This window comes from Augochlora pura, chromosome 6 (assembly GCF_028453695.1).
Source record: "Augochlora pura isolate Apur16 chromosome 6, APUR_v2.2.1, whole genome shotgun sequence".
NCBI classification, from domain to species: Eukaryota; Metazoa; Arthropoda; class Insecta; order Hymenoptera; family Halictidae; genus Augochlora; species Augochlora pura.
This window is the reverse complement of record NC_135777.1, coordinates 24,021,773-24,045,422: the sequence shown is the minus strand read 5'-3', so window position 1 is coordinate 24,045,422 and position 23,650 is coordinate 24,021,773. Positions and strand designations below refer to the sequence as shown.

Genomic DNA, 23,650 nt, shown 5'->3' with positions numbered 1-23,650 from the left:
GGAAAATACACATCGTGCATCGAGTCTACGTATCGTCTACCGTGCGTGCGCCAGAAAAAGGCACGGCGTGTTTACATCCCCACTTCTGCCGCAGCCTGCAGTCCCTCCTATGATCGCAGCCAGTGATCGGCTATTGGCCAACGATAGCGGTGAAGATTAACGACGAGTCGCGTAGTACGGCCACGCGGGACTAAAATATAAAGTCTAAATATTCTTCGCACAACGTTATCAGATCTTGTCCAATTGTTACAAGCTTGCGTGGATGTTATTACGAAAGCGTGTTGCTTCTCCGCCGTCCGATCGAGAAGATTGGTCCGCGGAATGCATCGGTGCCTGTTAGGCGAACTCCGTTCCGGGAAACGAGTTAGAAGCGCATAGGAATGGCTCTCCGGGTGGAAACCGAGCCGAAGCTGAATGACATTTCACGCGAAAACGGCGGGGCTCGCATCATCGATCGAAATAAAGCCTCGCGAATAGACTGTACACGGTGTTCGCAACTATGCGCGGTCCGCGACATTTTATTGAATGCACCCACGAGCCTCGGCACTGCTGATACGGGAATGCGACCGGCACCGTTCTTGAATCGCACCGATGCCAGAGGCGGCCCCGGCGCGAGGAACAATAAATTGACCTTACGGTTAGAGCATCGCTACAATCTCCTGCAATTCAATGAAATCATCGCGCGCCTCGCGTAAAACACGTACTACTATCCGAGTAATATCTCCGTGTGTGTGTGTGCGTGCGTGCGCGCGTGTGTGTTTTCTGTACGTTCCCTAGAAACACAGGGTGACTGAAATGATCCGTCAGAGTCGCCTCATAGCTGCCAGACTCGCCTCCCATTGCTTGTTTTTTTAGAGGGAAAAGTTCAATTCTATAAACTGATTTTCGCGAACTATAGAATGATTCCTGCCACACGCGCTGGATTATAATTTTGTAAAAATTCACATCGGAATAATGAACTTTTAATAAGACTGCCTGAGAAATCTGTTGAAAATGACCTAACGCTATGGAATTAATTCAACGCAAGGATCCAGAAGCGATCTCGCTGGGTGACATCAAGTATCAAATTAACTACGAGCAATTCATTTCACGTGTTACTGGACCAAACAGGAACTTCATTATCGAGCCTGAACGAGAGATACGCAGCTCGCGTCGCGTGGGTTCCATACGGGCGTGTTAATCCAATGAAAATTTAATTTTCCATCGAATCGAATGCACGAGGCGTCTGTCGCGACGAATCGTACGCGTGCCGTTCCGCTCGTCGAGTCGCGCAGAGATCAGGTTTTGTTTCGTTAATTTCCCGTCATCGGGCGCGCGGACAGTTTGGAAAATTTCGACCGTGTTAAGTTTCCATCGTCCGAGCGAAATTTCCGAGTTACCTTAATCTCGATATCTCGGTTCTACTTTGACCGAGTGACTAATTGCACGATACTGTACCCTCGCCGATATCGTTGTTACGATATTTCGCGGAACGCGTCAACAGAATCCGAAAACAAAATATAGTAAAAGATCAATTATCCGAATTACAAGCTCGTAGTTAAAATTTTTTATCATCGATTAATTTATTCACACAATGATAGAAATAAATAATGAAAATAAGAAATATAATAATAATAATAATGTTATGTTAATATAAACAATGTCCGAAAGTAATAATGAAAATAAGGAAAAGTCGAAGTAGTAAGGATGAAGGAAAAAAAATGCAGTACGGAAAATCGAGGTTCTGCCGCGCTGCGAAATTTTGCTAACGCGTAGGAATGCTCTGTCGTAAGTTCGCGGAGCATCGTAAACACGTAAAAGTCCTCGGTCTAATAATTCCCGGTACGCGCATAGTGTGTACCTAACGCTACTCGCGATGCAGCGAGAAATCAACGACCATTAAATTGATTCAGGTTCGACCGTCAATGGGAATACGTCCTGTAAAATTATTATTAAGAAACGTCGTCGTACGAGATAGCTTTGTTATTTCTGCCGGATCGATCTGTTTTTAGATGCGTCGCGGGGCTCCGCTTCTCGCGCCGTTATCGAGCGTCGTTAATTAAAAATCGCGTTTGAAAACACATCGATAGCCGGGTCGATAAATGTATTTATCCATTCAATTGCGAAAAAGATACGTCGCGGTGGACGTGTTTTTATTTCCGTTGTTTATACGACCGTCGTATCTCGTAGCGTATCTGCCGGCCGATGAGTTCATTATTGAAACTTTATTTATTTACCCGGCTAATCCTCGATATCGTTCGACGGCCGCGCACGTTGCAGTTCGCGTATCGCGTATGCACGCCGTTGCAAACATTGCTCACCGACGATAGCTGCACGAATTGCATACGGTGTCCCCGCTATCAGTAAGTAATATCGAACGTGTCTATACATATAGGTACGCGCGGTTTTGATTTCTATTGTTATTTTTCGAATAATAAAACTGGCCAACAATTATGTCCTATACGTCGTTCGAAACCTTTCGTTGCTTCCTGTTACGCGATTATTTGTTTGTCCGTTCCATGCGAGTAATAAAATGATTAATTTGTTTAGACTTTCGATTAATCTATCGGGAGCAACCCTTGGGACACCCTGGTACGTTCAACGATGTCTAAATGGAAACAACTTTATGAATTCGATAATTGTGGAATAAGAAACGTGGGACCACCGGTCGTTCGACCGGCAGCGGTGCGTTCGATATTGAAAAAAATGCATCGATTATGATGGAAAGGAAATGTCTCTCGGGCCTCGGGCTGTCCTTGATTAATTGTCTCCTACGTAACTTTTGCCGGTAAGCGTATCACGCTACCGCGTCCACACAGCACCGATAGAAAGTTGAGATTCTCTTTCTTCGTCTGATTCGAACGGCATTAAACGATTTCAATGCACGAAGGTTGTTGATATCGATAAAACCTGCATATTAACCTGAAACACGTTGCATAATCCATGAACCGAACGATAAACGATCAATGTGCCATTCGTACGGCTCCTTCCAAATTCAGTTGCAGTGTACTATGGCGAGTATCCGCGCTTTTTCGTTTCTCTCGTTTTATACTCGCCATATTTAGGCTCTAATATGGATCATAATTGGCAGATAATTTATTCGTATGTACATTATATTTTATTTATTTATACACACGAGACAACTGAGTAAAAAATTGACGAAAGTTTATACGAGACAAATAAGTTAAAAATCGAAGGGAATCTTTTTATCGTAATTTAACAAATTTTAACTCAAAAATTTCTGATTTAATAAATGCCGATGTAATAAATTATAATTGAATAAGTTCTAAGCATTCTAAATGTTGTAAAATTCTGCTTCGAAAAATTCCACTTATTATATAGCGACACATCGAGTTTGCGCAATGATCCGCAGTCTTGTAATTACATTGCAAACATCAGCTTTGTTGTAAACGTTTGCATGGTTAGCTGATACGGTGATCCGCGGATTTCTCTGCCTGCGCTCTGTAAAGCCGAAGAAGCCGAGAATAACTTGATAAGAGCGATGATTTCTTACCTTTCGGGAACATTAAATACGCCCTAGATATAACAGTTGGTATAAAAATATACCCGTGGCTCGAAACGAATCACCGTGTAATCCCTAGAAAACGAATTGTCGGTCTAATGACAAAGCGACTATTAATTTCGATAAAAATATCTCCATTAAATTATGACAAAGTTCATTATCTATTAACGTATTTAGCCGGCACTCGCCAGTCATTGGCGGGAAGCGAGGAGTTCCTCAAGTCATTTGACAAAAACGGCGACCAATGAAAAGCGAGGATTTCCTGAAATCATTTGATCAAAACACCGACCAATGAAAAGCGAGGTCGGCTGACGCTAGGAGGCTGAGCCACCGAGCAAACCAAGCCCTGATTTGTTCCGCTGTCTCGCGCCACTTGAGCTCGCCTCTCATTGGTCACTGTTTTTCCTTGATAACTCGTAAACAAAATGGCGAATCTCATTTTCGCTAAGGAAAAAGTTGTTCGAAACGATCTCAGGAATCCTCGATTTCCGGATTGTTAGACATTTCTAGGACACCCTGTATCGCAGAAAGATACGAGGTCCAATTATAACAGATTCGCGAGATTTCCATTTCATTCTCAGCAGTGTTCAATTTTTCGCTGCAACATTATTTACACTGTAAATCCGCGGTTCCGGTGAATAACTCGTAATTAACCGTGCGAACGAGAGACGGCCAGCATCCACCGTGGAAGCAGGAAAATGATTGAAATCGTCGGGGACGGGACACGGGAAAAGAGACGCGTTCGCTTTTGTTATTCCACGGCGCGTTGCACGTAACATTTCCAGGTGCGATAAGCATTACGGCACAGCGCGGAGATACGTGCAATTTCAAATGACTCACTTCGAAAAGACGTAACGCAATACATATTCTCGTCGCGTCGCGTCGGCATGCTCTATGAATCGCCCGATCGGGGATCGCTGCGCGAACGATGATCCACGCGTTTCGTTATCGGCTCCCCGTGAAAAGTACAAACAAAAAACCGCTTCTCCCAGCGATTTCGAACTCTCGTCGGCCGCGTTACGCAAGATCGCCGATAAGAGGAGCCCCAGGAAATGTCGACACAGTGCATCTGCCTCTCTGCGCCTATCCGTGATTTCGTCGATTGACGTCACTCCATTGATCAAATGCTAATTGCTTCTCGATTCTCCGTTATCGGCGCGAGCAAGACTCGTTTGCATAGATCCTTTCCATAAATAATGCTTTTTACGCGACCAGCCACGGAAATAGAAGCCCCTCTATTTATGCTCGTTGCGTTCAAATCTTCGAATAGAGCGTTGAAACGATCTCTAAAAGTAAAAGAAAACCTGAAAGAGATCCTAGAAATCAGAAGTAAAATCACAGATTATATTGCTATTATGGTAAGCGAAATAATACAGCCAAAAAATAGAAAGAAATGTCTAATACACCTTGCAGCTTTCCATAATTGATAAGATAATTAATTGATAAAATATAATATAAAATAATTTTTATCGCGTTAGTTCCACCGTCGGATTGGAATTTTAGTCGCATTACTTGTACACGCCACTCCTGTTTCGACTTTCGAGTCACCCCATAGATCGGCAGCATCTGGACCGCTTATGCGAATGGAAACGCGGATGGTTATGGACTGATTCTGGGAGACTGGAATCGGACGTTTTGTTTATAACGTCGAACGGTCCGCAACGTTTCGGACGAAATAAAAAAAATCCCACCGTCGGGTCGTTGACCTTCGCGGATTCCGGCAGTCTCGGAATTAATATGCTGGGTTAAGTAATTCGTTTATTTTTTCATTCCGCGCCCGAGAACGTGTGGAAATAGGAATTTGCATAAACATTTGTTATTAGTCGTCTCATTGAACCTTTGAGTATTATAGAAATATATGAAATCCATCGAGACTCGGTATATGTATATCCGTGCGATAACTGGTTTTTTAAAAAGCGGCTGTTACGCCTCGACACGAAATAGACATTTATCTTTTTGATAACGAGCTCTGGTGCATTTAGAGTAGCTGCAAGAACGATGGGGAAAATACCTTTATCGTGACTTATCGCTCGTGATATAATTTTTTACGGTGTATCGTGTTACAGGGTGGTCGAAGTCTATAGCTCTAGTCGGCCATTTTTAATTCAATTGTCCCAATGTTACCACCGATCATCCAATGAATAACGTTTCGAATAAACTATGTCATCTTGAAATCAGATAAAACAAATAAATGGAATCACTAAAAAATTCTATGTAGTACACAGGGTGTCTAAAAAATTACTCGAAATTGATTCCTTGGTACAATTATTAATGGACTAACAGTGGCGAATGAAAAATGACAAATTGGTAGATAAGGCACTCTAACTAGGCAATAGTCATGTTTGTTCGTTCGACCAGCAATTTGTAACGAAATATCGTTTAGTTAATTTCTAGGTAGCATCAGCAAGGAAGATTATTGATTTTACTTTCAAAACGTGTCGAAAGAAGTCTCGCAGTTCGTATCCGAAGGAGAGGGTTCTCTCATTGTTTGTTCGACGACCCACTTGCTGGACGGCTCGCGAAAAATTCGATGGAACAATGTTCCGTAGAAAAATTCGGCGACGAAGGTGTCGACACGCCTCCGATCGTTGTTCCACGTCGGATGGACAGCCTGTGCTCATTACCAGATTGGATCTATGGCCGTTCAGCGACTCGTAACATAGCACGCGTTTCGCGAGGCTTAATTGTCAATTAAACAAGCCACGCGTCGTCGCCGCGATAATTTCGTCGATCGAAAGCACTGTTGCCGTGTTACCGAACGGCCGTTTTCGTTTAATGGATCGTTCGAAACCAATATCAAACGGGTATCGATATTCCCGGATTCAAGAATTTCCAGATAATCTGCCAGACGATCCAATGGCAAATATTTTCGAAAGAAAAGGTCGCCGAGACCGACGAAAAGGTCGCCTTCTTCTCTGAAACGAAATTTTAACGCGCGAGCGGAACGCGGCTAAGAGTCGAGCCTCTGCGTAAAAAGCAGGCAAAGTTTACAAAAAGTCGACCCTAATTCCGAACGATGAACTTTCGGAAGCACGCTAATTTCCGTGGCACTCGATTAAGAATATCGTCGAAACCGAAATGGGTTTCTCTCGACTCCGCGACTCGCTCTGGCGGATCGATGTTTCGGTGAAGCAAGACGTCGATGGCCGATTCGGTGCGCATATCGTGCAAGGGAATAACGAAGTCGGGCAGGAAGCGAATGAAAGAGAGAGAGAGAGAGAGAGGGAAGAGAAGAATCGGTATTAATTTCACAGTCTGTTCTTCGCAAACATCTGCGCAACAACGAGCTCGCCTAGTGGTTGACTTAATTAATTGAACTCTCCGCGAGAAGCTACGTGGCATGACGACGTTCCTCCGCGCAGAGAGTTCCCTCGCTTCGGAACTTCGCCAGCCGGCACGAGACTTCGTTTTTCGCTCGCCGCGTACACAACTTCTCGGCCGTTGCGCCGGATACGGGGGAGCGAGTAATATTAGCCGGCATTTATCGCGTATCCGCCGAAAAGCGGAACGTTTCCGGAGCAATAATCTCCGGTTCTAATAATAAGCATGGTTCTAACAACCGCGAGGAAAAGTCGTAGGACAATGGCTTTACAACGAAAACTATCGCGAAGAGGTTGGTCCCTTTTTCAAAACGATTTGAACATTTTAGTGATTGCACAGGGTGAGAAGTATCTTTCTCCTTAGCGAAAATTTTTCAAGTCAAAAGAGGACCTCCCCGAGCCATCGGAAGTAACTTTTTTTCTTGATAAAAATGTTTTCCGCAGCGTCGTCCACGAGTTATTCACGAAAAACAGTGGCCAATGAGAGGTAAGCTCGGCAGACGCGGGGCGGCTCTGACGCGCCTCCCATTGGTCCGCGTTTTTCTTTAATAACTCGTAAACGAAGCCTCGGTTCGCATTTTCTCTAAGGAAAAAGTTGCTTCAAGTTACCTCGGGATCCCATTGTATCCCGATTGCGAGGGATTTTTGAGATACCTTTCATATCGAAACTCCAACATCGCTATTGGAAAATGGAGGAGGCGGTCGTGGTAGGATTAATAGAAGAAACGGGAAATAAGGAAACGGTGGCGATCGATAAGCGCAGAATTTCGGCGTCGCGTCGCGTCGGATCCAAACCGTTGTCGTTCGTCCAGTGATTGAGCCAAGATTTGGCACACAGCTTATCGGAATGCCGCCGACCGAGAATAGTAACGCACCTAGCGACTGTCTGCCTGACAGTGGTTCTCTGCCTTTCGTGCACCTACTCGCGGTGGAACGAATCGGAAACCGGTCATTTTTTCGTTGGTTGACAAGCTGCCCGCTGCTCGAACCAACGCGTACAACGTCGCCGCAAAACCGTGGCAATTTACTGGGTGATACAAGGAACCGCGAGGCGCTGGATTTATGGCAGCGATCGCTCATTCAGCCTCCTCGCGTTCTCCCGCATCCGGAACACGGCAAAGTCTCTCGATCGCGCGAATTAATCAGACGAACGCGATCGTTCGATAATGGAACAGTTGCCCAGATTCTCCGCGAGATTCAATATTTATTCGTTGGTATGACAAATAGCGTCGTGTACGAGCCGATTTAGGGACAGCTGTTTACTTGGGAAACGTGTGCGGATGAGAAAGAATTTAGGTAGCGTGAAATATAATTCAGAAATTAACCATCGAATGAATAATTCTATTTATTCTGTTATTACTCTATTATTATTATTACTAATAATTATTTATTAGTCGAATTACTTACTTTAGAAACGCGTTATCTAATAGATGCGCATATCTATCGCTGTTACCCTGGGACGCTCTGTATACAGATACCATGCTTCATTCATACTTTATAGTACTACGGGAAAAGCTTTCATCTCGCTGCGCACCGGATGATCGTCTTCGTTTCTCGTTTGGATTAGATTTCGCTTCTTTAAAAGCAGAGCTCCGGCAGGTGATCCTTCAATTTCCGACCGCCCTCGCGATGATGTAACGCGACACTAACGAAATTGACACAACTAAATTTAGACGTCGACGACGATCTTCGAAAATATCGAAAGACGCGAACTCGAGAAATTTGTCCCGTCGATTCGTAAGAGAAGGAGATACGGTTCGCCGAGCCGAGGAACTGTTTACATTTTTCGGCATCGCCGATGTAAAATATTCAAAGCGATTCGGTCGTGTTCCGTTCACCTTGCGTACACGTGAAATTATAATATCCCGGATAAGAAGGAAAGGAAACGAATTGCACACAAGGCTGCTTGCCGAGCCCGGAACGCGTTGGGCGCAGCCGGTTGTGTGTATCGTAGTATCGAGCGAGCCGATAAATTTCAAGTGCACTTTTCACAGCTTTTAATTTTACAAATTCCGTTCGGCCAGAAATCAGCGAACGCCTCGGCGATCGAAACAAACGAAACTCGCGCGAAGCGTTCGCCGGTGTCTCGCCTGGCATTTCCAGAGCGTGTAAGACGGAGGAGATCGGACAGGTGCAGCAATCTACTTTTCCGATTCGTTCATTACGTCGGACGAATATTTCCATAATTCATGAATCCCCGGGGCCAGAGCGAATCGCTTAACAGCCGGCAATCGGCGCGTAGAATCTGGCAATTAGCATGCCGAAGCCGCGGAAAGAAACACGAGGGGACACGAGGAGGTCCGCCGTGGGTATATCGATCCACGAATAAAGAATCTATGCTCGCGACGCAACCTGAAGCGAGGCAAAGAAAAGCAAAACAAAGCGAAGCGAAGCAGGGCCAGTCATGCGCCTTGGTCTCTCTCGCCTCGAGTCTTCTCGGCCTAAATAATGCCGCGCGCACGCGATCGCGGGCCGGGGAACGTAAACAAACAAAGTTATATAAAAGAGATAATGCATCGGAGAGCCGCCGGCATTATCAGGCCACCAGCAAAGTCATAAAAGTCTGTTTCTTTCGCAGATAACGCCGTGCAACACACCGGCCACGCCGCCCAATTTCCCCGACGCGCTACTCGCGTTCTCCAAAATGTCCGCCGGAGAAAAAACTCCCTCGGGTAAGTCTCACTCTAATTACTGCTGCGCAAGGAACCCTTTGTTCCGACACCACCGGCACACTCTCCGCGCTGTTTGTTCTTTCTGGCGCGAGTCTGTGTCTCTCTCTCTAGGTCGCCGAGGCCTCCGCCGCGTCGCCAAATTATTGCGTCCATTGCTTGTAAAATCTTCAATTCGTTTCTAATCGCTCTAAACTATTTTCAAGTACACATAATTAACTATAAGAGAATTACTTGAATATAAATTACTTAATACTTATTTCGATCTTGGTATTGTTATAAATATAGCTATTGTCAGTATAACCTAATTACCGTTCTAGTCAATGCTGTAAACTCCTTCGATCGTGAAATACTATTCGATTGTTCGTAAAGTAATTTCGTTCGAAGCAAAATTCTATTTTACAATATAACACGTATTTGATTTTGTTGGTTTACGGCTACCGTGTTCCTTTGGTGGTCTAACCTAAATAACGGAAAGTAAGAAAGGAGCATGTTTAATAGAGGAGACGGCCTAAATATGGGCCGGTCGTCGTGGTATTGAGTCGCGTTACGCGCTTTATCCTATTGAGACCAAGATAAAACTACGGTTTATGGACAAAAGAAGCGTTACGGTGGAGGTAGTGACCCGCATTCGCTTTGTTTACAAGTTGTGTCGCGGAAATGGTTATTAGAAACGCTTTCGCATTGTCCGAGAAATAATCCGCGTAAAACGACGTTCCTAGGAAGATCGCGCGATCGCTCGCCACTTTGATTCCATTGGCCGAACCGATGAACGCGATATTGATACTCGGCGTGAAATAGGAGTCATAGCATATATTCGAGTGACGCAACTAAACATTTCCTGCGGAGTGTTCAACTTTCCAGTGAATTCGCGTGTTCGACGAGAACGCATCATCATCGAATGCACTTGGATCGTCGTGTTTCGCCGAGCCTCGCTTTATTTTCACTGCGGTGCTTTCCCTTCGACATAGAATTAGAGCCGTGCTTCTTTTGCGCATGCCGATCGATTTCGTAGACCGGACGGAATCGTGCTTGTGCTTCGTAAATGTTCGCTGCCTGCTTGTTCCTACCGTTTAACCAATCGGAACGTTGCCCAGCAATTTGCCAAAAATCATTAGACGCGTCCGAATGACGAACGAGCATTTAACTTCATTCACAAAAGTAGAAACTTTGCGGCGAAACTATATAGCGTTGTCCGCCAAATGCTAAATCAACCATTCGGTTTAAGCCATTAATAAATAGATAAATAAATGACTAATAAAACGCGAACGTTGAAACCAAGCCCGAATTCGACGCTTCGAATCAACGAGCGAAGAAACCGATACAATAAATGCTACTCCGGAGCAGCACTAATTACACTCTCGTCAAGTTTACCGATCCGAGTTACAATCGTTTCGATTCACACAGGTCCCATCGTTTGCTTGTTGGTTACAAAACGTTAATGGCGGTGACGATATTGTATAACGTAATCGTAAAATTGTTCGAGAGCTGTGGCACTCGTATTTCTCATGCCAGTGCGAGATAATTAAAGGTTCCCGCGGATATAGGCGTTGCGTAATATTTGTATGAAAATTGCCGCGTTTGCTTGGAGCATTTTGCCATCTGATCAAATCTTCGACATTAAGGGCTAGTTTTGAACAATTAAGGGCGAGTTTAGTAGTTTCCACAATTAATAGTTTCCATGAAAAATAACGGCTAGAATATCGTAAACAAGAATACTCAAGCGCAAGAGCGTCCGGCGACCGGTAAAAAAAGGGGAGAAAAGGTTAAACAGAAAATTTGGTTGTTCGGTTTCAGGCATGTCTCCGAGTCAAAATGGGTTGCATCAGAACTCGATGCAAATGGGTACCGGAGCGCCGCATCACGGGGGACGGTGTAGCGTGACCGGGAACGCGCAACAACAAACGCAAAGTCAACAACAGTTCGGTTTAGGCGAGCCGCAGAGATAAAAGAAGCTGGTCAGTCGGCGGCCCGTGCGCGAGATCCCGAGGTCGTTATGCGATATGCACTTTTAACGGCGTTCAAAAAACGAGGAGACATGGTTTACAGAAAAGATCGACTGCTCCCAGGGTAACACGCGCTGTGGTGACGCGAGCGAGCGACCATTAAAACGAGACTCATTCGAAGCGCTCGTCGTTCACCGAATTTTTCCTCAACGACAACATCAACAACAGCTGCAACAACAACAAACAATAAAAACAATAAAAAAGCCAACAACGCGGAATGACGCAAGATTCGCATCGAAGACGCGCGCGAACAACACCACCACCACCACCACCACACCAGCAGCAACTCCCGATGGATGCGAGCCGTAAAACGAACCGGATTTATTTGGCGCGTGTTATGTTAGACGAAGGGATTTCTGTTGAAATCGGTCCAGCGTATTCGAATTCACGGTTCCGTACACGTGGATCCTCTGGTAGCTGGTTATACGTGATCCTCGATTGTGTTTGTTATTCTTTGATGGTGCGCGTCCGATTCGCGGCGGTTGCGCGTGACCGTGCCGAGCCCTCTCGGAACCATTTATCTTCCGTCGGCAAATATGTGTGCGACAGGCGATCATAGACGCAGGACGTGAGAGAGGGTGGAGGCTGTAAAAGACTCTATTAATACTTCTTTGTTCATTTAATTACTCTATCTCTCTCTCCTTTCGAACGCACTACGGGACGGTAGTTCCTACAATTATGAAAGACAGCGATACTCCTTTAGCGTTTATGGAATTAGTATGCGTCCAGAGACATCGCCGCTTGATTGTGAATGAGTAGCGAGAAGCCTCCTCCACCGTCCCGGGTATCTTCCTCGTTGTTTCTCGATCTACAGACTCGCGGCTAGATAGGAAATGTTTTTTGCGGTCCCGTGAACCGCGGAAGTCAATGAGAAATTCAATATCACTTACACACACACACACACACACACACACACACACACACACACACGACATAAACACAAAAACACGCGCGCTAGTGTACAATGCGTACACTCGACCACGTACATATACACAAGCACACGACACACACCATAGTACAAAAGATCTCCGGCACTGGATAGGGCGCTTAGCGACGAAATAACGTTTTAGCTTCTTATTTTGTTTGAAAAAGTTGCGCGACATTTAGCGTCGCACGCGCGCGCGCGATTCGATTCTGGAACGTCGATTGCGTGTCAACGTCGACGAATAGTTTCCAACGAGAAACTTGAATGCTTTGACGACGATCGTGTGCTCGATCGAGAGGTGTTACGCGGAATCCGATCGTGTTCGGTGTATTGTTTCTTTTCTTTTTTTTTTCTGACGAAAGCTGGACTGTTCAGCGCAACCGAAACAATGACCGAATGGAAAGAATGTAAGAAAAGCCAAGGACAAAAGTTAAGGAAACACACGAGGCTAAATATTGTAAACAAGAAACTACTATGAATTATAATTATGTAAAAAAAATTGTAAAAAAGAATTTATTGATTACGTAATTGTCCATTTAGATATATTTATGTAAAGTTATTCGAACGAACAGGGGGGGGGAGGGGGGGAGAAACGTGTAAACTTTCAGTCATGATTAGTTGTAATACAAAGAGGGAGAGAGATGACTTGCTCAGATAGTATCCAGTGTAGGTCATTTTTTCTACTGGGAAATAAAAGAGCAGTGGAGCCATGTTAGCTGAGCTGTTTCATCGTCAATTGAATTCACAACTAGGAATATACGAATAGATGATTTCGTACTGCCTGTTTTCGCGCGCGCGCGCGAATCGTTTTTCATCGTAGGATACTTCATTATTGTTCACAGAAATTCGTGCGCGGCAGGCTTGCGTAAATTCACCTCCGACCAGAATACAGTTCAATGAAACGAAATGTTTTCTTTTCCCCTTTCTTTGATTCTTTTTTCTTTTTTTAAAAAAGACTCGTTCTTTTCCACGATAGACTATTTAATCTCGCAACCCCATCTACTATCCGTAATTAATTTAAGAAGATGGTGGAACGATTGCCGTTCAACGACGATGCTCGACCGTGAGAATATCTGTTCGAACGTTCACAGGTTCGATCACGGTTCGCAAATCGTTCTCCCGCAATCAACGTTACAATCTCGACGAATCTAAGAAACATTGTGATCAGTACGTAACCTAATTTTCACGGATGAAATAGTTCAAGTATTCGAGTTTCGCTGCAGCTTCATCACTATGCATTCATTTATGTAAATACGATAGATATCGTTGTACCGAAATAAGTACGACAAGATGTTTTTTCTGTAAGGTATACGCTTTAATATCTTCCTTGTGTTTGTAATGTATGGACCAGTGTCTCGTAATATTTTCACAAGAAAATATAGTTTATTTCTTATATATATATATGTCAACGTTATTATATATATGTATATACATACGTATATCTATATCTAAGCACATACTTATATGTATATATATGTATATATATTTTGATTGTTGTGACCTGATTGTGAAATGTGTATATCTATAAAAAAAAGTTGTATTGGAGCGATACGATATTTGTTTTAGAAAATATTTTGTTCATCTTGACGGTATAACAAATTTCGAAACACTGGTCTCGACTATTATGAAAATACTATTATGTTAAAACTCATTATTATTATATTACGTTATTATTATTGTTTATTTGACTACCAATAATAATAAACAATGTTCATGTACATAATTTTGAAAAAATGATCTAAATAAAACATTAATAATGGTGCTTTCACAGACTTTCATACACATAACTTTTTATCGAATATTTTTGTCTTATTCATTCCTGTTTTCGTTTTTACCGAGCTCGCAAAACATTTCTTTATAAAGTTTATTATAAATCCGTTATATACAGATAATACAGTTCATCGCTGTGTCGATAAATACAAATACAGGTGATACGATTTTTAAGTATTGTAGAATTGTATAAATTATCGAACCGAAACTATACAACATTGGTGTTCGCATTACGATAATGGTAACTCATATTATCACTTTTTTTTCGTTACAAAATATTATGTAGGACTAGTCATTCCATAAAATATTAATATACATTATATATATTTTTATATGCAACACTGTTCGTTACATTTGTGTCGAGGTGCATAGAAAATATATTTACAATGTATTTCGTGTGCAGGATGTTCTTGTTATTATTGTCTAGTATTTTGGTGAAAAAATTTGCTGTAATTTTTTAAACGGAACTTTGGCGAGGTTCCATACTCTCGTAATACTGAAAGATAATTTTAATTGCTTTTTTTTTTATGAATTGCGTCAAATCTTCTTGCATTATTTTATCTTTTAGTCATTTACGAACAAATAGTAACACGAGCATCCTATTTAAAATTTCAGAAAAAAATGATAACCTTATGTTCTGTGGAAGTCTTTTATGTTTCCACGCCTCTACCTAATCCAGACCATCTATCTGGCACCGGCAAGAAATACCGATGCATAGCTGCTATGAAACGAGCTCGATATTCTTCAGGTGATATTATCGTCGGCAACTTTCCTTGACCGCCCAATATACCTGTCTTCTTCACCATTGATTCCAGTCTTTTGTCCAATGTGAAAGTTCGTATATAATCTGCAAATGAATCACGATTTTATAAAAGTTGTGTCCAGAGCGTGGAGAAATGACCGTGAAAACTTTACCTATTATGCCTAACACAAGCTCATCCGAGTTTGGCTCCAAACCAACTAGCAACGAATAGTCCATCACAGAATTATCAGCCAGGAACTTCGTGTCTCGTTCAATGGCTCTATTTAAAACCGCCTTGGAATGTGATCTGATGTAAAGGGGCGAGTCACAGCTCCCTAAAAATATAATTTATTTATAAGTGGAACAGTTTGTTGCACCAAACATGAATGAGATCTACTCACTGTTCAACAAGTTCTCGTCAAGCAACACAAGTTCACCCTCGTGACACATGTCGACGGGATTCACCAGTCGATTCCTCACCGACCCCTTCAAATCAAATTTGTCTGTTATCGTTCTATTGTAAAATAAATTCTCCATCACTAATACGCTGGTGCGAAGCGCTGCATTTGTCGTATTGTTTTTAAACGATACTCTGTAAACACCCACGATTTTCCCTAGTAAAGTCGGCTGCTTAGTTTGTTGGCATTTTTCCATGTAGGCGAAATAGTTTGGTGCGAAATTCAGAAATATTTGCATTTCTAGTCGAGACATTTCTTTTATGATGAATCTGTCATCTGCGAAGAACATTTAAACAAACCTGAGAAATGTTGAATATTCAAACAAACATACAAATAGTGTTTTACTTTGTTTCATGATTCATGTATGAAATTTTAGATAAATGCTTCGTTAATAATCGGATACCTGCACTTTTACAGAAGCTACTTCCGCTCTTTCCACCTCTTGCCGCCCACTGTACGCTTCGACTCAGGCTTCTTGTAAAACCGTCTTCGTCGCAGGGCAAAACATTCTTCCTGAGTGCAGCGAATTGTGCAGCAAAATATATTCTACAGTAAAAATTGGTTGTAGCGTCGTTGAACTGAACCTCGACGTAATTCTGCTGTTTGGTCGCTTTCTTGTCCTCTTCTGTCTCTGACGCCGTAGTCGGATTTTGTTGATTGGAATCCATGTTCGAGACATTTTTATCAGAGTCTATGGGGCTTGCTGGATTCGGGCTGTTTCCTCGGAAGAACGATAAAACGGACGGACGCTTAAATTCCCCTGATTGCATGACTTCGGGAACATTCTCTTTATTTTCCGGGAATTTTCGCTTATTCAAGGGACTCGGATTTAAGTCAGGCCCTTTCATGGTGCGCATCAATTCTTGCAACGTGTGTTTGTAATCGAGCGAGTCGAGCGCATATGCAATTATAGATGAAGGCTCTGACTCGTATACCACGATGGGCACAACCGATCTATTAAAAGAAAATATTGTTTAATAGCAAACATGTTCTATAAGCTTGGTGAAATGTTTTATAAATGATAAATTACAATATAAGCAGAATATCTTTTAATTGAATCGTACCCAAGTGGCAGCAAGTGATGTTCTAACGAGCCAAACGGATTTGGTATTGGTTGAGTAACGGGCAGAGAGGGTAGCAACTGCGACAAGATAGTTTTCTTTTTCTTCTTCTTATCTTGCATATCCTCTACAGCCAAAGGCAGGACGTCGGAGTGCGACCTCTGATGCATTTTTGGAGATCCCGGGATGACGACAATTTCATCAGGATTATTGCTTTCTAACAGTTCGTTGTCTGAATTCTCTATTCCTTCGAAAGCTTGTAAATCGTTTTGCACAGCAGCGATGGCGTCAACAGCATTGTAGTCGGCCGACATGGGACTTAGATCTTCGATTTGCGATTCGGAAGCAGTGTCTTCTGTAATATATCCATCGGTATCGATAATGCTGTTGCTTCCAATAGTTAATGATCGTTCGGTAAATCTTCGTGGTCTCTCGTCCTTCTTCTTAGCTGACATTTCCAAGAGCTTTAAGTTCCAAGAGAACACCACTTCGGATATCAATCGTTTAAGAATGACGATTCCGTCCGTGATTCTAAACATCGAAGTTTGAACTTGTTTTTCGGACATCTTTCCCTCCAACTGCTTATTCTTTAACGTCGGCGACGTTAATTTCAATTGAATCTCTTCTATCTTAGTTTTAAAGTTTTGCTGATCTTTGGCCAACTGTTGCTTGACAGCGTTTAAATTATCTACATCATTCTGCATGGTTGTCCATTTCTCCCGTATGGTCGTGAAGACTTCGTCCCCTTTCAACGTTAAGCTTTTCATTTCTTCGATCACGTCCGCGCGTAGCTTCGTATCGTATATGATGTTTATTAGAGGCGGCGGCAACGAGATCTCCCATTGAGATATCTTTGTATACTTGAACACAGCCAGCATGTTCTTCTTAGTGAAGTATTGAGAATGATCGTAGTGAAGCAAGTGTTGGCAAGTATCGGTGCCGCGTCTGGTGTAGGCATTACCATGGAAACGTAGCTCCAAATACTTGGCAAAAGACAAGGACCAAGTATCGTCCGACATCGGCACCACCGGCGAAACATTTTTGCATTTCATGCATTTGCTCCACATTAAAATTTGGTTGCTGTTCTCTTGGGCGAACGGTTCGGTGCTCATCTCGCTCAAGCTGATATGTATGCATCCGCCGTCGTGCGCGAACCTTCGAACATGCTGTGCAATTTGTGCTCGACACGCTGAGGCGGGACACTTGTATTCAGACGTCAGACAGTAACGTTCCAGGAAACGTCCCAAGGCAATGTCGTTCCTCCCATACAAATCCATGTTAACTACCCACGGGTTTACACAGAAGGCTGGCGTGTCGCTGCCGGTATGCGAGAAACTACAAAACGACACTGACAAACGTTGATGGCTCGCTGGATCCAGACAGTCGGGCCACTTCAGAGTTTGTTCGTTCACGTCGCACTGCATCACAACCTGTGGTTTATCCGATACGACGTTATTTGTTGGATACAATCGACTGCCACGAGCACGAAAGTCGGCTAACAATGCTTGCACTTCCCGGCTGTCGACGTCTGTAGTTAATCTCGCTTGAACGAATGGATGTTGCGGTTTTAATTTCAGTCTCGCCAATGGATTTTCATATCCGCACGGCTCTGAAACTGTATTATTCGCTTTAACCTCCTTCACCTTATCTAGAAATTGTACAGAGTAAAAAATTTCCCTCGGGAAAAAGTTTCGTAGCACACAATTCCTTCCTGTCTCGGTCTCCAGATAAGGTATAGAAAATTTCAAATAAGGTGAAACGCTTAATATCGAACCCTCTAAGGCTTTCTTAAATTTATTTAGCAACGGCAAGTCAGCTACGCTTAAATGTTGACCATTTGGACTAGTTTGATTGAAAACGTCTTCCTCGTCTTCGTTTAAATACTGATGTAAAGGATCGCTTCGATCGCTAATAGACTCCCCGTAAATGCGTTTCTCCTCCGAAGCAACTTTATCTTTCGTTTTTGGTTTCTCAGTTTCTTCCTCGGCCTCTTTATTTGTTTTCTCTCCAAGTTTACCGCTAAATAATTCCAACGTACTATTCGGATCTTCGCCGCAGTCTGTACCGACACCGGAAGCATTATGTGTGCCTTCTTCCGTGACTTTTGAGTCGATGATAGAAGATTTTGTTTTCGGCTTGAATAATTTCAGAGTGTCGTAAGAATCGATATCATCGGATAATATAGAGGATATTTGTTTGATAGAGCTTGAGCTTAACATATTTTCACTGTACAGTTGATCTGCAATTTTATCTTTCATCGGTGTACTTCTATTAGGAGGTGTATCGATTTCTACGAGTCTCTCACCTGACGGAGCTGTAGGATCGTTCTTAATTTTGAATATCCTTAAAATTTCTGAGTCGTCTGTATTCTCTATATTATCGTTAGCTTCAATAGCTTTGGACGATATCCTATTGCTTTCTTCAATGTCTAGGGAGTCTTTTTGCGAGGTTTCGTCTAGAAATGAGTTATCCTTAGGAGACGGTGGCCTTGCGAACTCATCCATGAGAAATGATTTTTCTAGCCGCCAAGAATACGCTGCGAAGATCATCATTGACGTCACATTTTTCACTCTTTTTAATTCCGTGTATGTACCACCGCGCAGCAAGATCGTAGCACCGAGATGCTGATTTGCGCATCCCTCGAAATGCATCAATGTTTTAATACCATCTGAAAAATGATTGAATTCTTATCCTATTAAGTTTGAAATTGGGTGTATCGGTTACTCACTTTTCTCATTAATAAAATTTCGCAGGTAAAATTTTTTACACGTGCCAAGCATATATCTTGCACTTATGTGCGCATCAATGGTATTTACAATAGTTGCTCCTGTACAACGCGCGACTCTCTCCAAAACGCTCAGTTTTACGTTTAAGACGAGCGTCACACCGCATTCGCGAAGTCGGTCTTGCGCTAATCTCGATACAGACCGATGTACGAGTACAACGTCCGGACCGAGAGCAGTAATTCTAGCAACTGTATGACCTAAATATTCATTTTCCTAGAAACAGTATATCTTCAATGTTGCAACATAAAGTAATCACGTTTGTATTTATTTTATATCTTTCTCTCTTACTTGCAACATCACAGGCTCCAAACTCAATAATTTTCCTTCGACGCGTTGATACATAAGACCGCACTGAAGCAATAAAATCTTCGGATGCGCTATCATCGCATTCATCCCTTTGTGCGCAACATTTTTATTGCACACCACGCCAGACACAATTTCACAGTCGTCTCTACTACCGCCTGGGCATTTCTTTATTTGAACATATTGTCGAATGTCCAAGTCATCGGCATTATGATTCAGGTCTGGTCTTACAATGTCGATCACCTGGTGTGCAATTGGAAGTATTGTTTCTGACCAAGTTTGCGATAAGCCCTCTTTATTTAACAGTTGTTTGATTAATGAATCCTCGTGTTGCTTATATGCAGCCCTACAATTAAATATATGTAAGCTTACATTATCATTTTGTGACGATTAACATGTATCGCTTACGTTAAACATTCGTATGTATGCAATTCTCCGAAGGAAGTTCTAAGATTCGACGGTTTGTGCCAACCGTTTCTCTCTTTAACCTCTTGCACTTGTAGCGTGTCGTTTAACAGATCATCGGCGATTTTCAAATTACATTCGTGTGACTTTACCGGGTCTTCTTTTTGATCGAGTACACTGTCGCTACTATCTACAGACAGTGTAGTCAAATCTTCCGAGGTTGGTCTTTTTAACGTAACCGTAGACGATTCTAAATTGACGTCAATATAAAAGCTTGAACTAGAAGATGGTAAACGTCCACTAGACTGTTGCATTGAATTCGGAGGTTTCGTTTCGCTTTCAGAGTCTGGAAACATATCGTTATTGGCATTCTTCTTTAAAAAAAACCAAAAACGTAAAATATTACCTGTCGTGGAGTCATGCTGCGGAATTGTTTTTACCCAGGCAGGCTCTTGAGCGTCGCAAGTAGTTTGAGTTTCGGTTAATAAATCCATACTTTGCATTTGCGACAGCGTCACTGGTTTGAACACCGTCGCAGTGTCGCTGAACACGTTGTCAGCGATTACTGGCTCGATAAAACCTGCTTCGAGAAGTGCTTGTCCTATAGCAGTGGCCTGTACACTATAAAACATTATATTTTAATATCGCATTTAAATATTTGCCACTGTTACACTGTTTGTTGTGTCTGTACCGAGTAGCTGCTTTATTCTGCGCTATCATCCAATTTACTAGCTCGCTCGCTAGAAAACAATTGTAATAGCTCTTCAGCCTGATTCTGTGCGTTTGTAAAAGTATTGCTTGGCTTGACCTAAAGAGCTCTTCGTAGATCATCCTTAAAGAAGCCGAATTTTGTAAGGCAAGAGAACGTTCTTGAGATGTTAAATAACTATTCGACGACCTGTAAAACATATTTATTATATATTTCACTGGTTTGAAAAGAGAAACAAAACGAACGGAAACAATACCTTTCAATCGCATATTTTTCTTCCATATATCCAACACTTGGTTTCCTACAAATAGAAGTATCATCTTCCACAGATTCGTTTGCATTTGTTTGCGTAAGAAGCGGTGAATCATTTCCGTATTTAACTTGTAAGTCTTCTTGCAAAGCTTTCAAATCTTCAGACAGATCGCTTCTCATATCCGAAGCTTGCAAATAAGATAGAACTACTTTGCAGCAATATGTACATACTCTTAGGTCACCTACAACAAGCAGTTCAGTTACATAAAACATCTAGAGAGGAAACAAACATATGGTCTGTACATACCAGTGCATCCCATAATTTTACCAGGGATCTGATCGCAACAGCACTTTGAACAAAATATCTGCCCACACACACGACAATGATGTCGTCTGCGAAACGTTGTGAACCTTTCGCCACATTCATAACACTGCTTGCTCACGCTGTCGGGCATCCAATAGCTTCTCAATTGGGAATCCTTGTATGAGCGCAAGTTCTATATTAATATCAATTACGTTAACTTAATATACAAATAAATTATGTATATTATCACCTTGACGAATCATCTGTAAACGATTGTATAGCTCATGAAAGTTAACTCACATTGCTTTTCAGAGCTACTATGTTGCTAATGCGTTTTAAAACATTAGGTAAACTTCTACCCTCGCGGGTATCTAATGGAAAGTTCATCATACTAGAACTATCATCCTCTGGCGTTTTCTCTGCGCTCTCTGATTGTTTCCATGATTCAGAATCAGACGAGCTTTGTTCCTCTTTGGTTGATGAAACTGTGGCATCGTCAACATTTTGTGAACCTAGAAACGAATTTTTCGCATACAGTACAGTCCCTTATTCGTTTCCCAAATGTGTAAGATAATTGAGAAAATATAAAACACGATCGCTTTGAAATCTTACTTCTAGTAAAGCTGAAGATTTTTGAAAATAAGGAAGCTACGACTGGTTGGCTCTCCTCGGGACTTAACGGAGCAAACTCCGTAAGTTTAGACGGCGAGTTCATATTCTTATTCATTTTGACTGATGCTATCTCATTCTGTGTTCGCCGAACATCTTCTTGATAATCTTTACAGCAACTGTTGTCGTCGTAACACCTACACCAAAGATCGAGAAGTGATAAATATTTTGGACAGAAACGTCAAACGTGTATATGTGTCTGTTTTTTATGTAACTATGCCGGTTTCTTACCTTGACAGAGCATTTACACTATTTTCCTGTTATAGTTACATAATCACCGTGCACTTATCATTTTGGGTGATACAATAGAAATTCGTAACGATATCGTTCAATATTTCTATCTTGACGCGATCACAAGTAGAGGCATACATCGGGATTCGTGAAGCTTATGTTTTCAGATCAAGGTGTAAACCAGGGTTGTCAGCACAGATGTCACGTGATTGAATCCGTGACGCCACGAATGAGTAATTGAGCAGAATAGCGACAGAGGGGAAAGAGTAGTCGGGATACACACCGTGACCAATCACAAATGTGAGAGAACCTCCGGCATTTCTGACCACCGTGGGACACAGCAGACACTACTGAACAATTTCGCACCCTTCATTTAGTTTTCCATGCCTTAATTGTGCCAAAATTAATGTTTCTAGGGGTTCCTGTTTGAAGCGATTGTAGCGCCTCTTTCGGAGAAAAAGCGCAACTTCGAACGCGCTGTTAGCCAAAATCGACTGTCGGTAATTTGGATAACAGTTTGAACGTTTTGCCACTGAATTAATTGACGCTGTACGGACATCGTTCAGAGCTTCGCTTTTTCTCCGAAAGAGGCGCCACATACGCAAACTACAAGTTCGACTAAAAACATTCTAACAAAATTAGGGCTTTCAAAATTAAACGAAGAAAACTACGGAATTATTCAAGAGAATCTACCGCATTAACAAAAAATGATATTATTTATTTGGCATAGTATTTTATATAAAATTTTACAAGAGCCATGAAGGTATTACATTACGTTTGTTGAAATGAATTGACTATTGTAATCTGGTTAGTTACTCTTTAATATTTAATATGTTAGTAGTATTTGTAAATTCGATATTTGTAATTACTAATTTCATCGTTTTCCTTTCCTTGTTAATATTCATATTAACTTCATTATATCTCATTATAGCTTAAGAAATCTTTCATAATCACAATTTCTCACATTTCAATTTTTACGAAATAGTGTAGAAGATATTATTATTATTATTGTTATTATTACTATTATTCTATGCATGAACGGGGTAAACTCGAGATTTTTGAACCATGCAAAGACACAATATTATTGATCAACTCCTGAAATCACTATCATGATGCACTTGGCAATGGTTTCGTAACGTGGTATCGTTGCCGATCTGTCTATTTCACTAGGAATCCCATGCACGTGATCGCGATGTTTGTATAAGTAACGATCTGCGACACGTTATCGTTAAATTACTGACGTGACATAAAAGATCGCTGTTTCGTAGAAACATAAATAATCCACGCAACAAATATCGAATCAGATTTACCAGCTCTGTATTGCTAACAATATCGATCCGTTTTCACTCATTATGACTATATTAAGTTTTCTAAAATAATATTAAGCAAATGAATTATTTTCAAATGATTCAGTTTGCCCTCTTACATTGACTAACCGCATCGCAAAAAAATGTAGCATTGAACCCTCGAAAGTGAAAGTTCACGTTTCGTGCAAAATTCTCTATTATTCCATGAAACTCGAACTGTTTCTTTAAAAC

The 23,650-nt window shown here is 42.0% G+C and overlaps 2 protein-coding genes across 4 annotated transcripts in view; one reads left to right on the top strand and one right to left on the bottom strand.

Moving 5' to 3' along the window:
• Positions 1 to 12,405, top strand: part of LOC144471857 (UBA-like domain-containing protein 2) — a 28,541-nt gene extending 16,136 nt beyond the window's left edge. Inside the window, exons 3-4 of the mRNA XM_078184405.1 lie at positions 9,401 to 9,494; positions 11,289 to 12,405. Of these exons, the coding sequence (XP_078040531.1) occupies positions 9,401 to 9,494; positions 11,289 to 11,440 (246 nt within the window). The 3' untranslated portion in view covers positions 11,441 to 12,405. The remainder of the gene's footprint in view (positions 1 to 9,400; positions 9,495 to 11,288) is intronic.
• Positions 12,406 to 13,111: 706 nt separating this feature from the next.
• On the bottom strand, positions 13,112 to 22,280 carry Fab1 (1-phosphatidylinositol 3-phosphate 5-kinase fab1). 3 transcript variants are annotated; one of them, XM_078184404.1, is made up of 16 exons: positions 22,113 to 22,280; positions 21,825 to 22,018; positions 21,513 to 21,724; positions 21,216 to 21,405; positions 20,913 to 21,150; positions 20,639 to 20,845; positions 20,354 to 20,568; positions 19,951 to 20,293; positions 19,528 to 19,888; positions 19,182 to 19,452; positions 18,759 to 19,121; positions 16,457 to 18,692; positions 15,796 to 16,346; positions 15,336 to 15,668; positions 15,108 to 15,269; positions 13,112 to 15,039 (listed from the first exon to the last, which is right to left on the bottom strand). In XM_078184404.1, the coding sequence occupies exons 2-16, from the start codon at positions 21,937 to 21,939 to the stop codon at positions 14,843 to 14,845; spliced, it is 5,994 nt and encodes a 1,997-aa protein (XP_078040530.1). In that variant the 5' UTR covers positions 21,940 to 22,018; positions 22,113 to 22,280; the 3' UTR covers positions 13,112 to 14,842. The 3 variants fall into 3 exon arrangements, with proteins under 3 accessions (XP_078040530.1, XP_078040528.1, XP_078040529.1); XM_078184402.1 differs by having other exon boundaries at positions 16,457 to 19,121; XM_078184403.1 differs by having other exon boundaries at positions 16,457 to 19,121; positions 21,216 to 21,387.
• Between the last annotated feature and the right edge of the window lie 1,370 nt (positions 22,281 to 23,650).

Bases quoted from the DNA above. Each gene is read 5' to 3' on its own strand.
- Fab1 (XM_078184402.1), bottom strand. From the start codon at position 21,939: ATGAATAAGAATATGAACTCGCCGTCTAAACTTACGGAGTTTGCTCCG. The intron at 20,294-20,353 runs GTAATATTTTAC...ATATGTTTCCAG, and splicing joins GCAGCATGACTCCACGACAG to ACTCTGAAAGCGAAACGAAA. The intron at 15,669-15,795 runs GTATCCGATTAT...TGTTCTTCGCAG, and splicing joins TAGCTTCTGTAAAAGTGCAG to ATGACAGATTCATCATAAAA.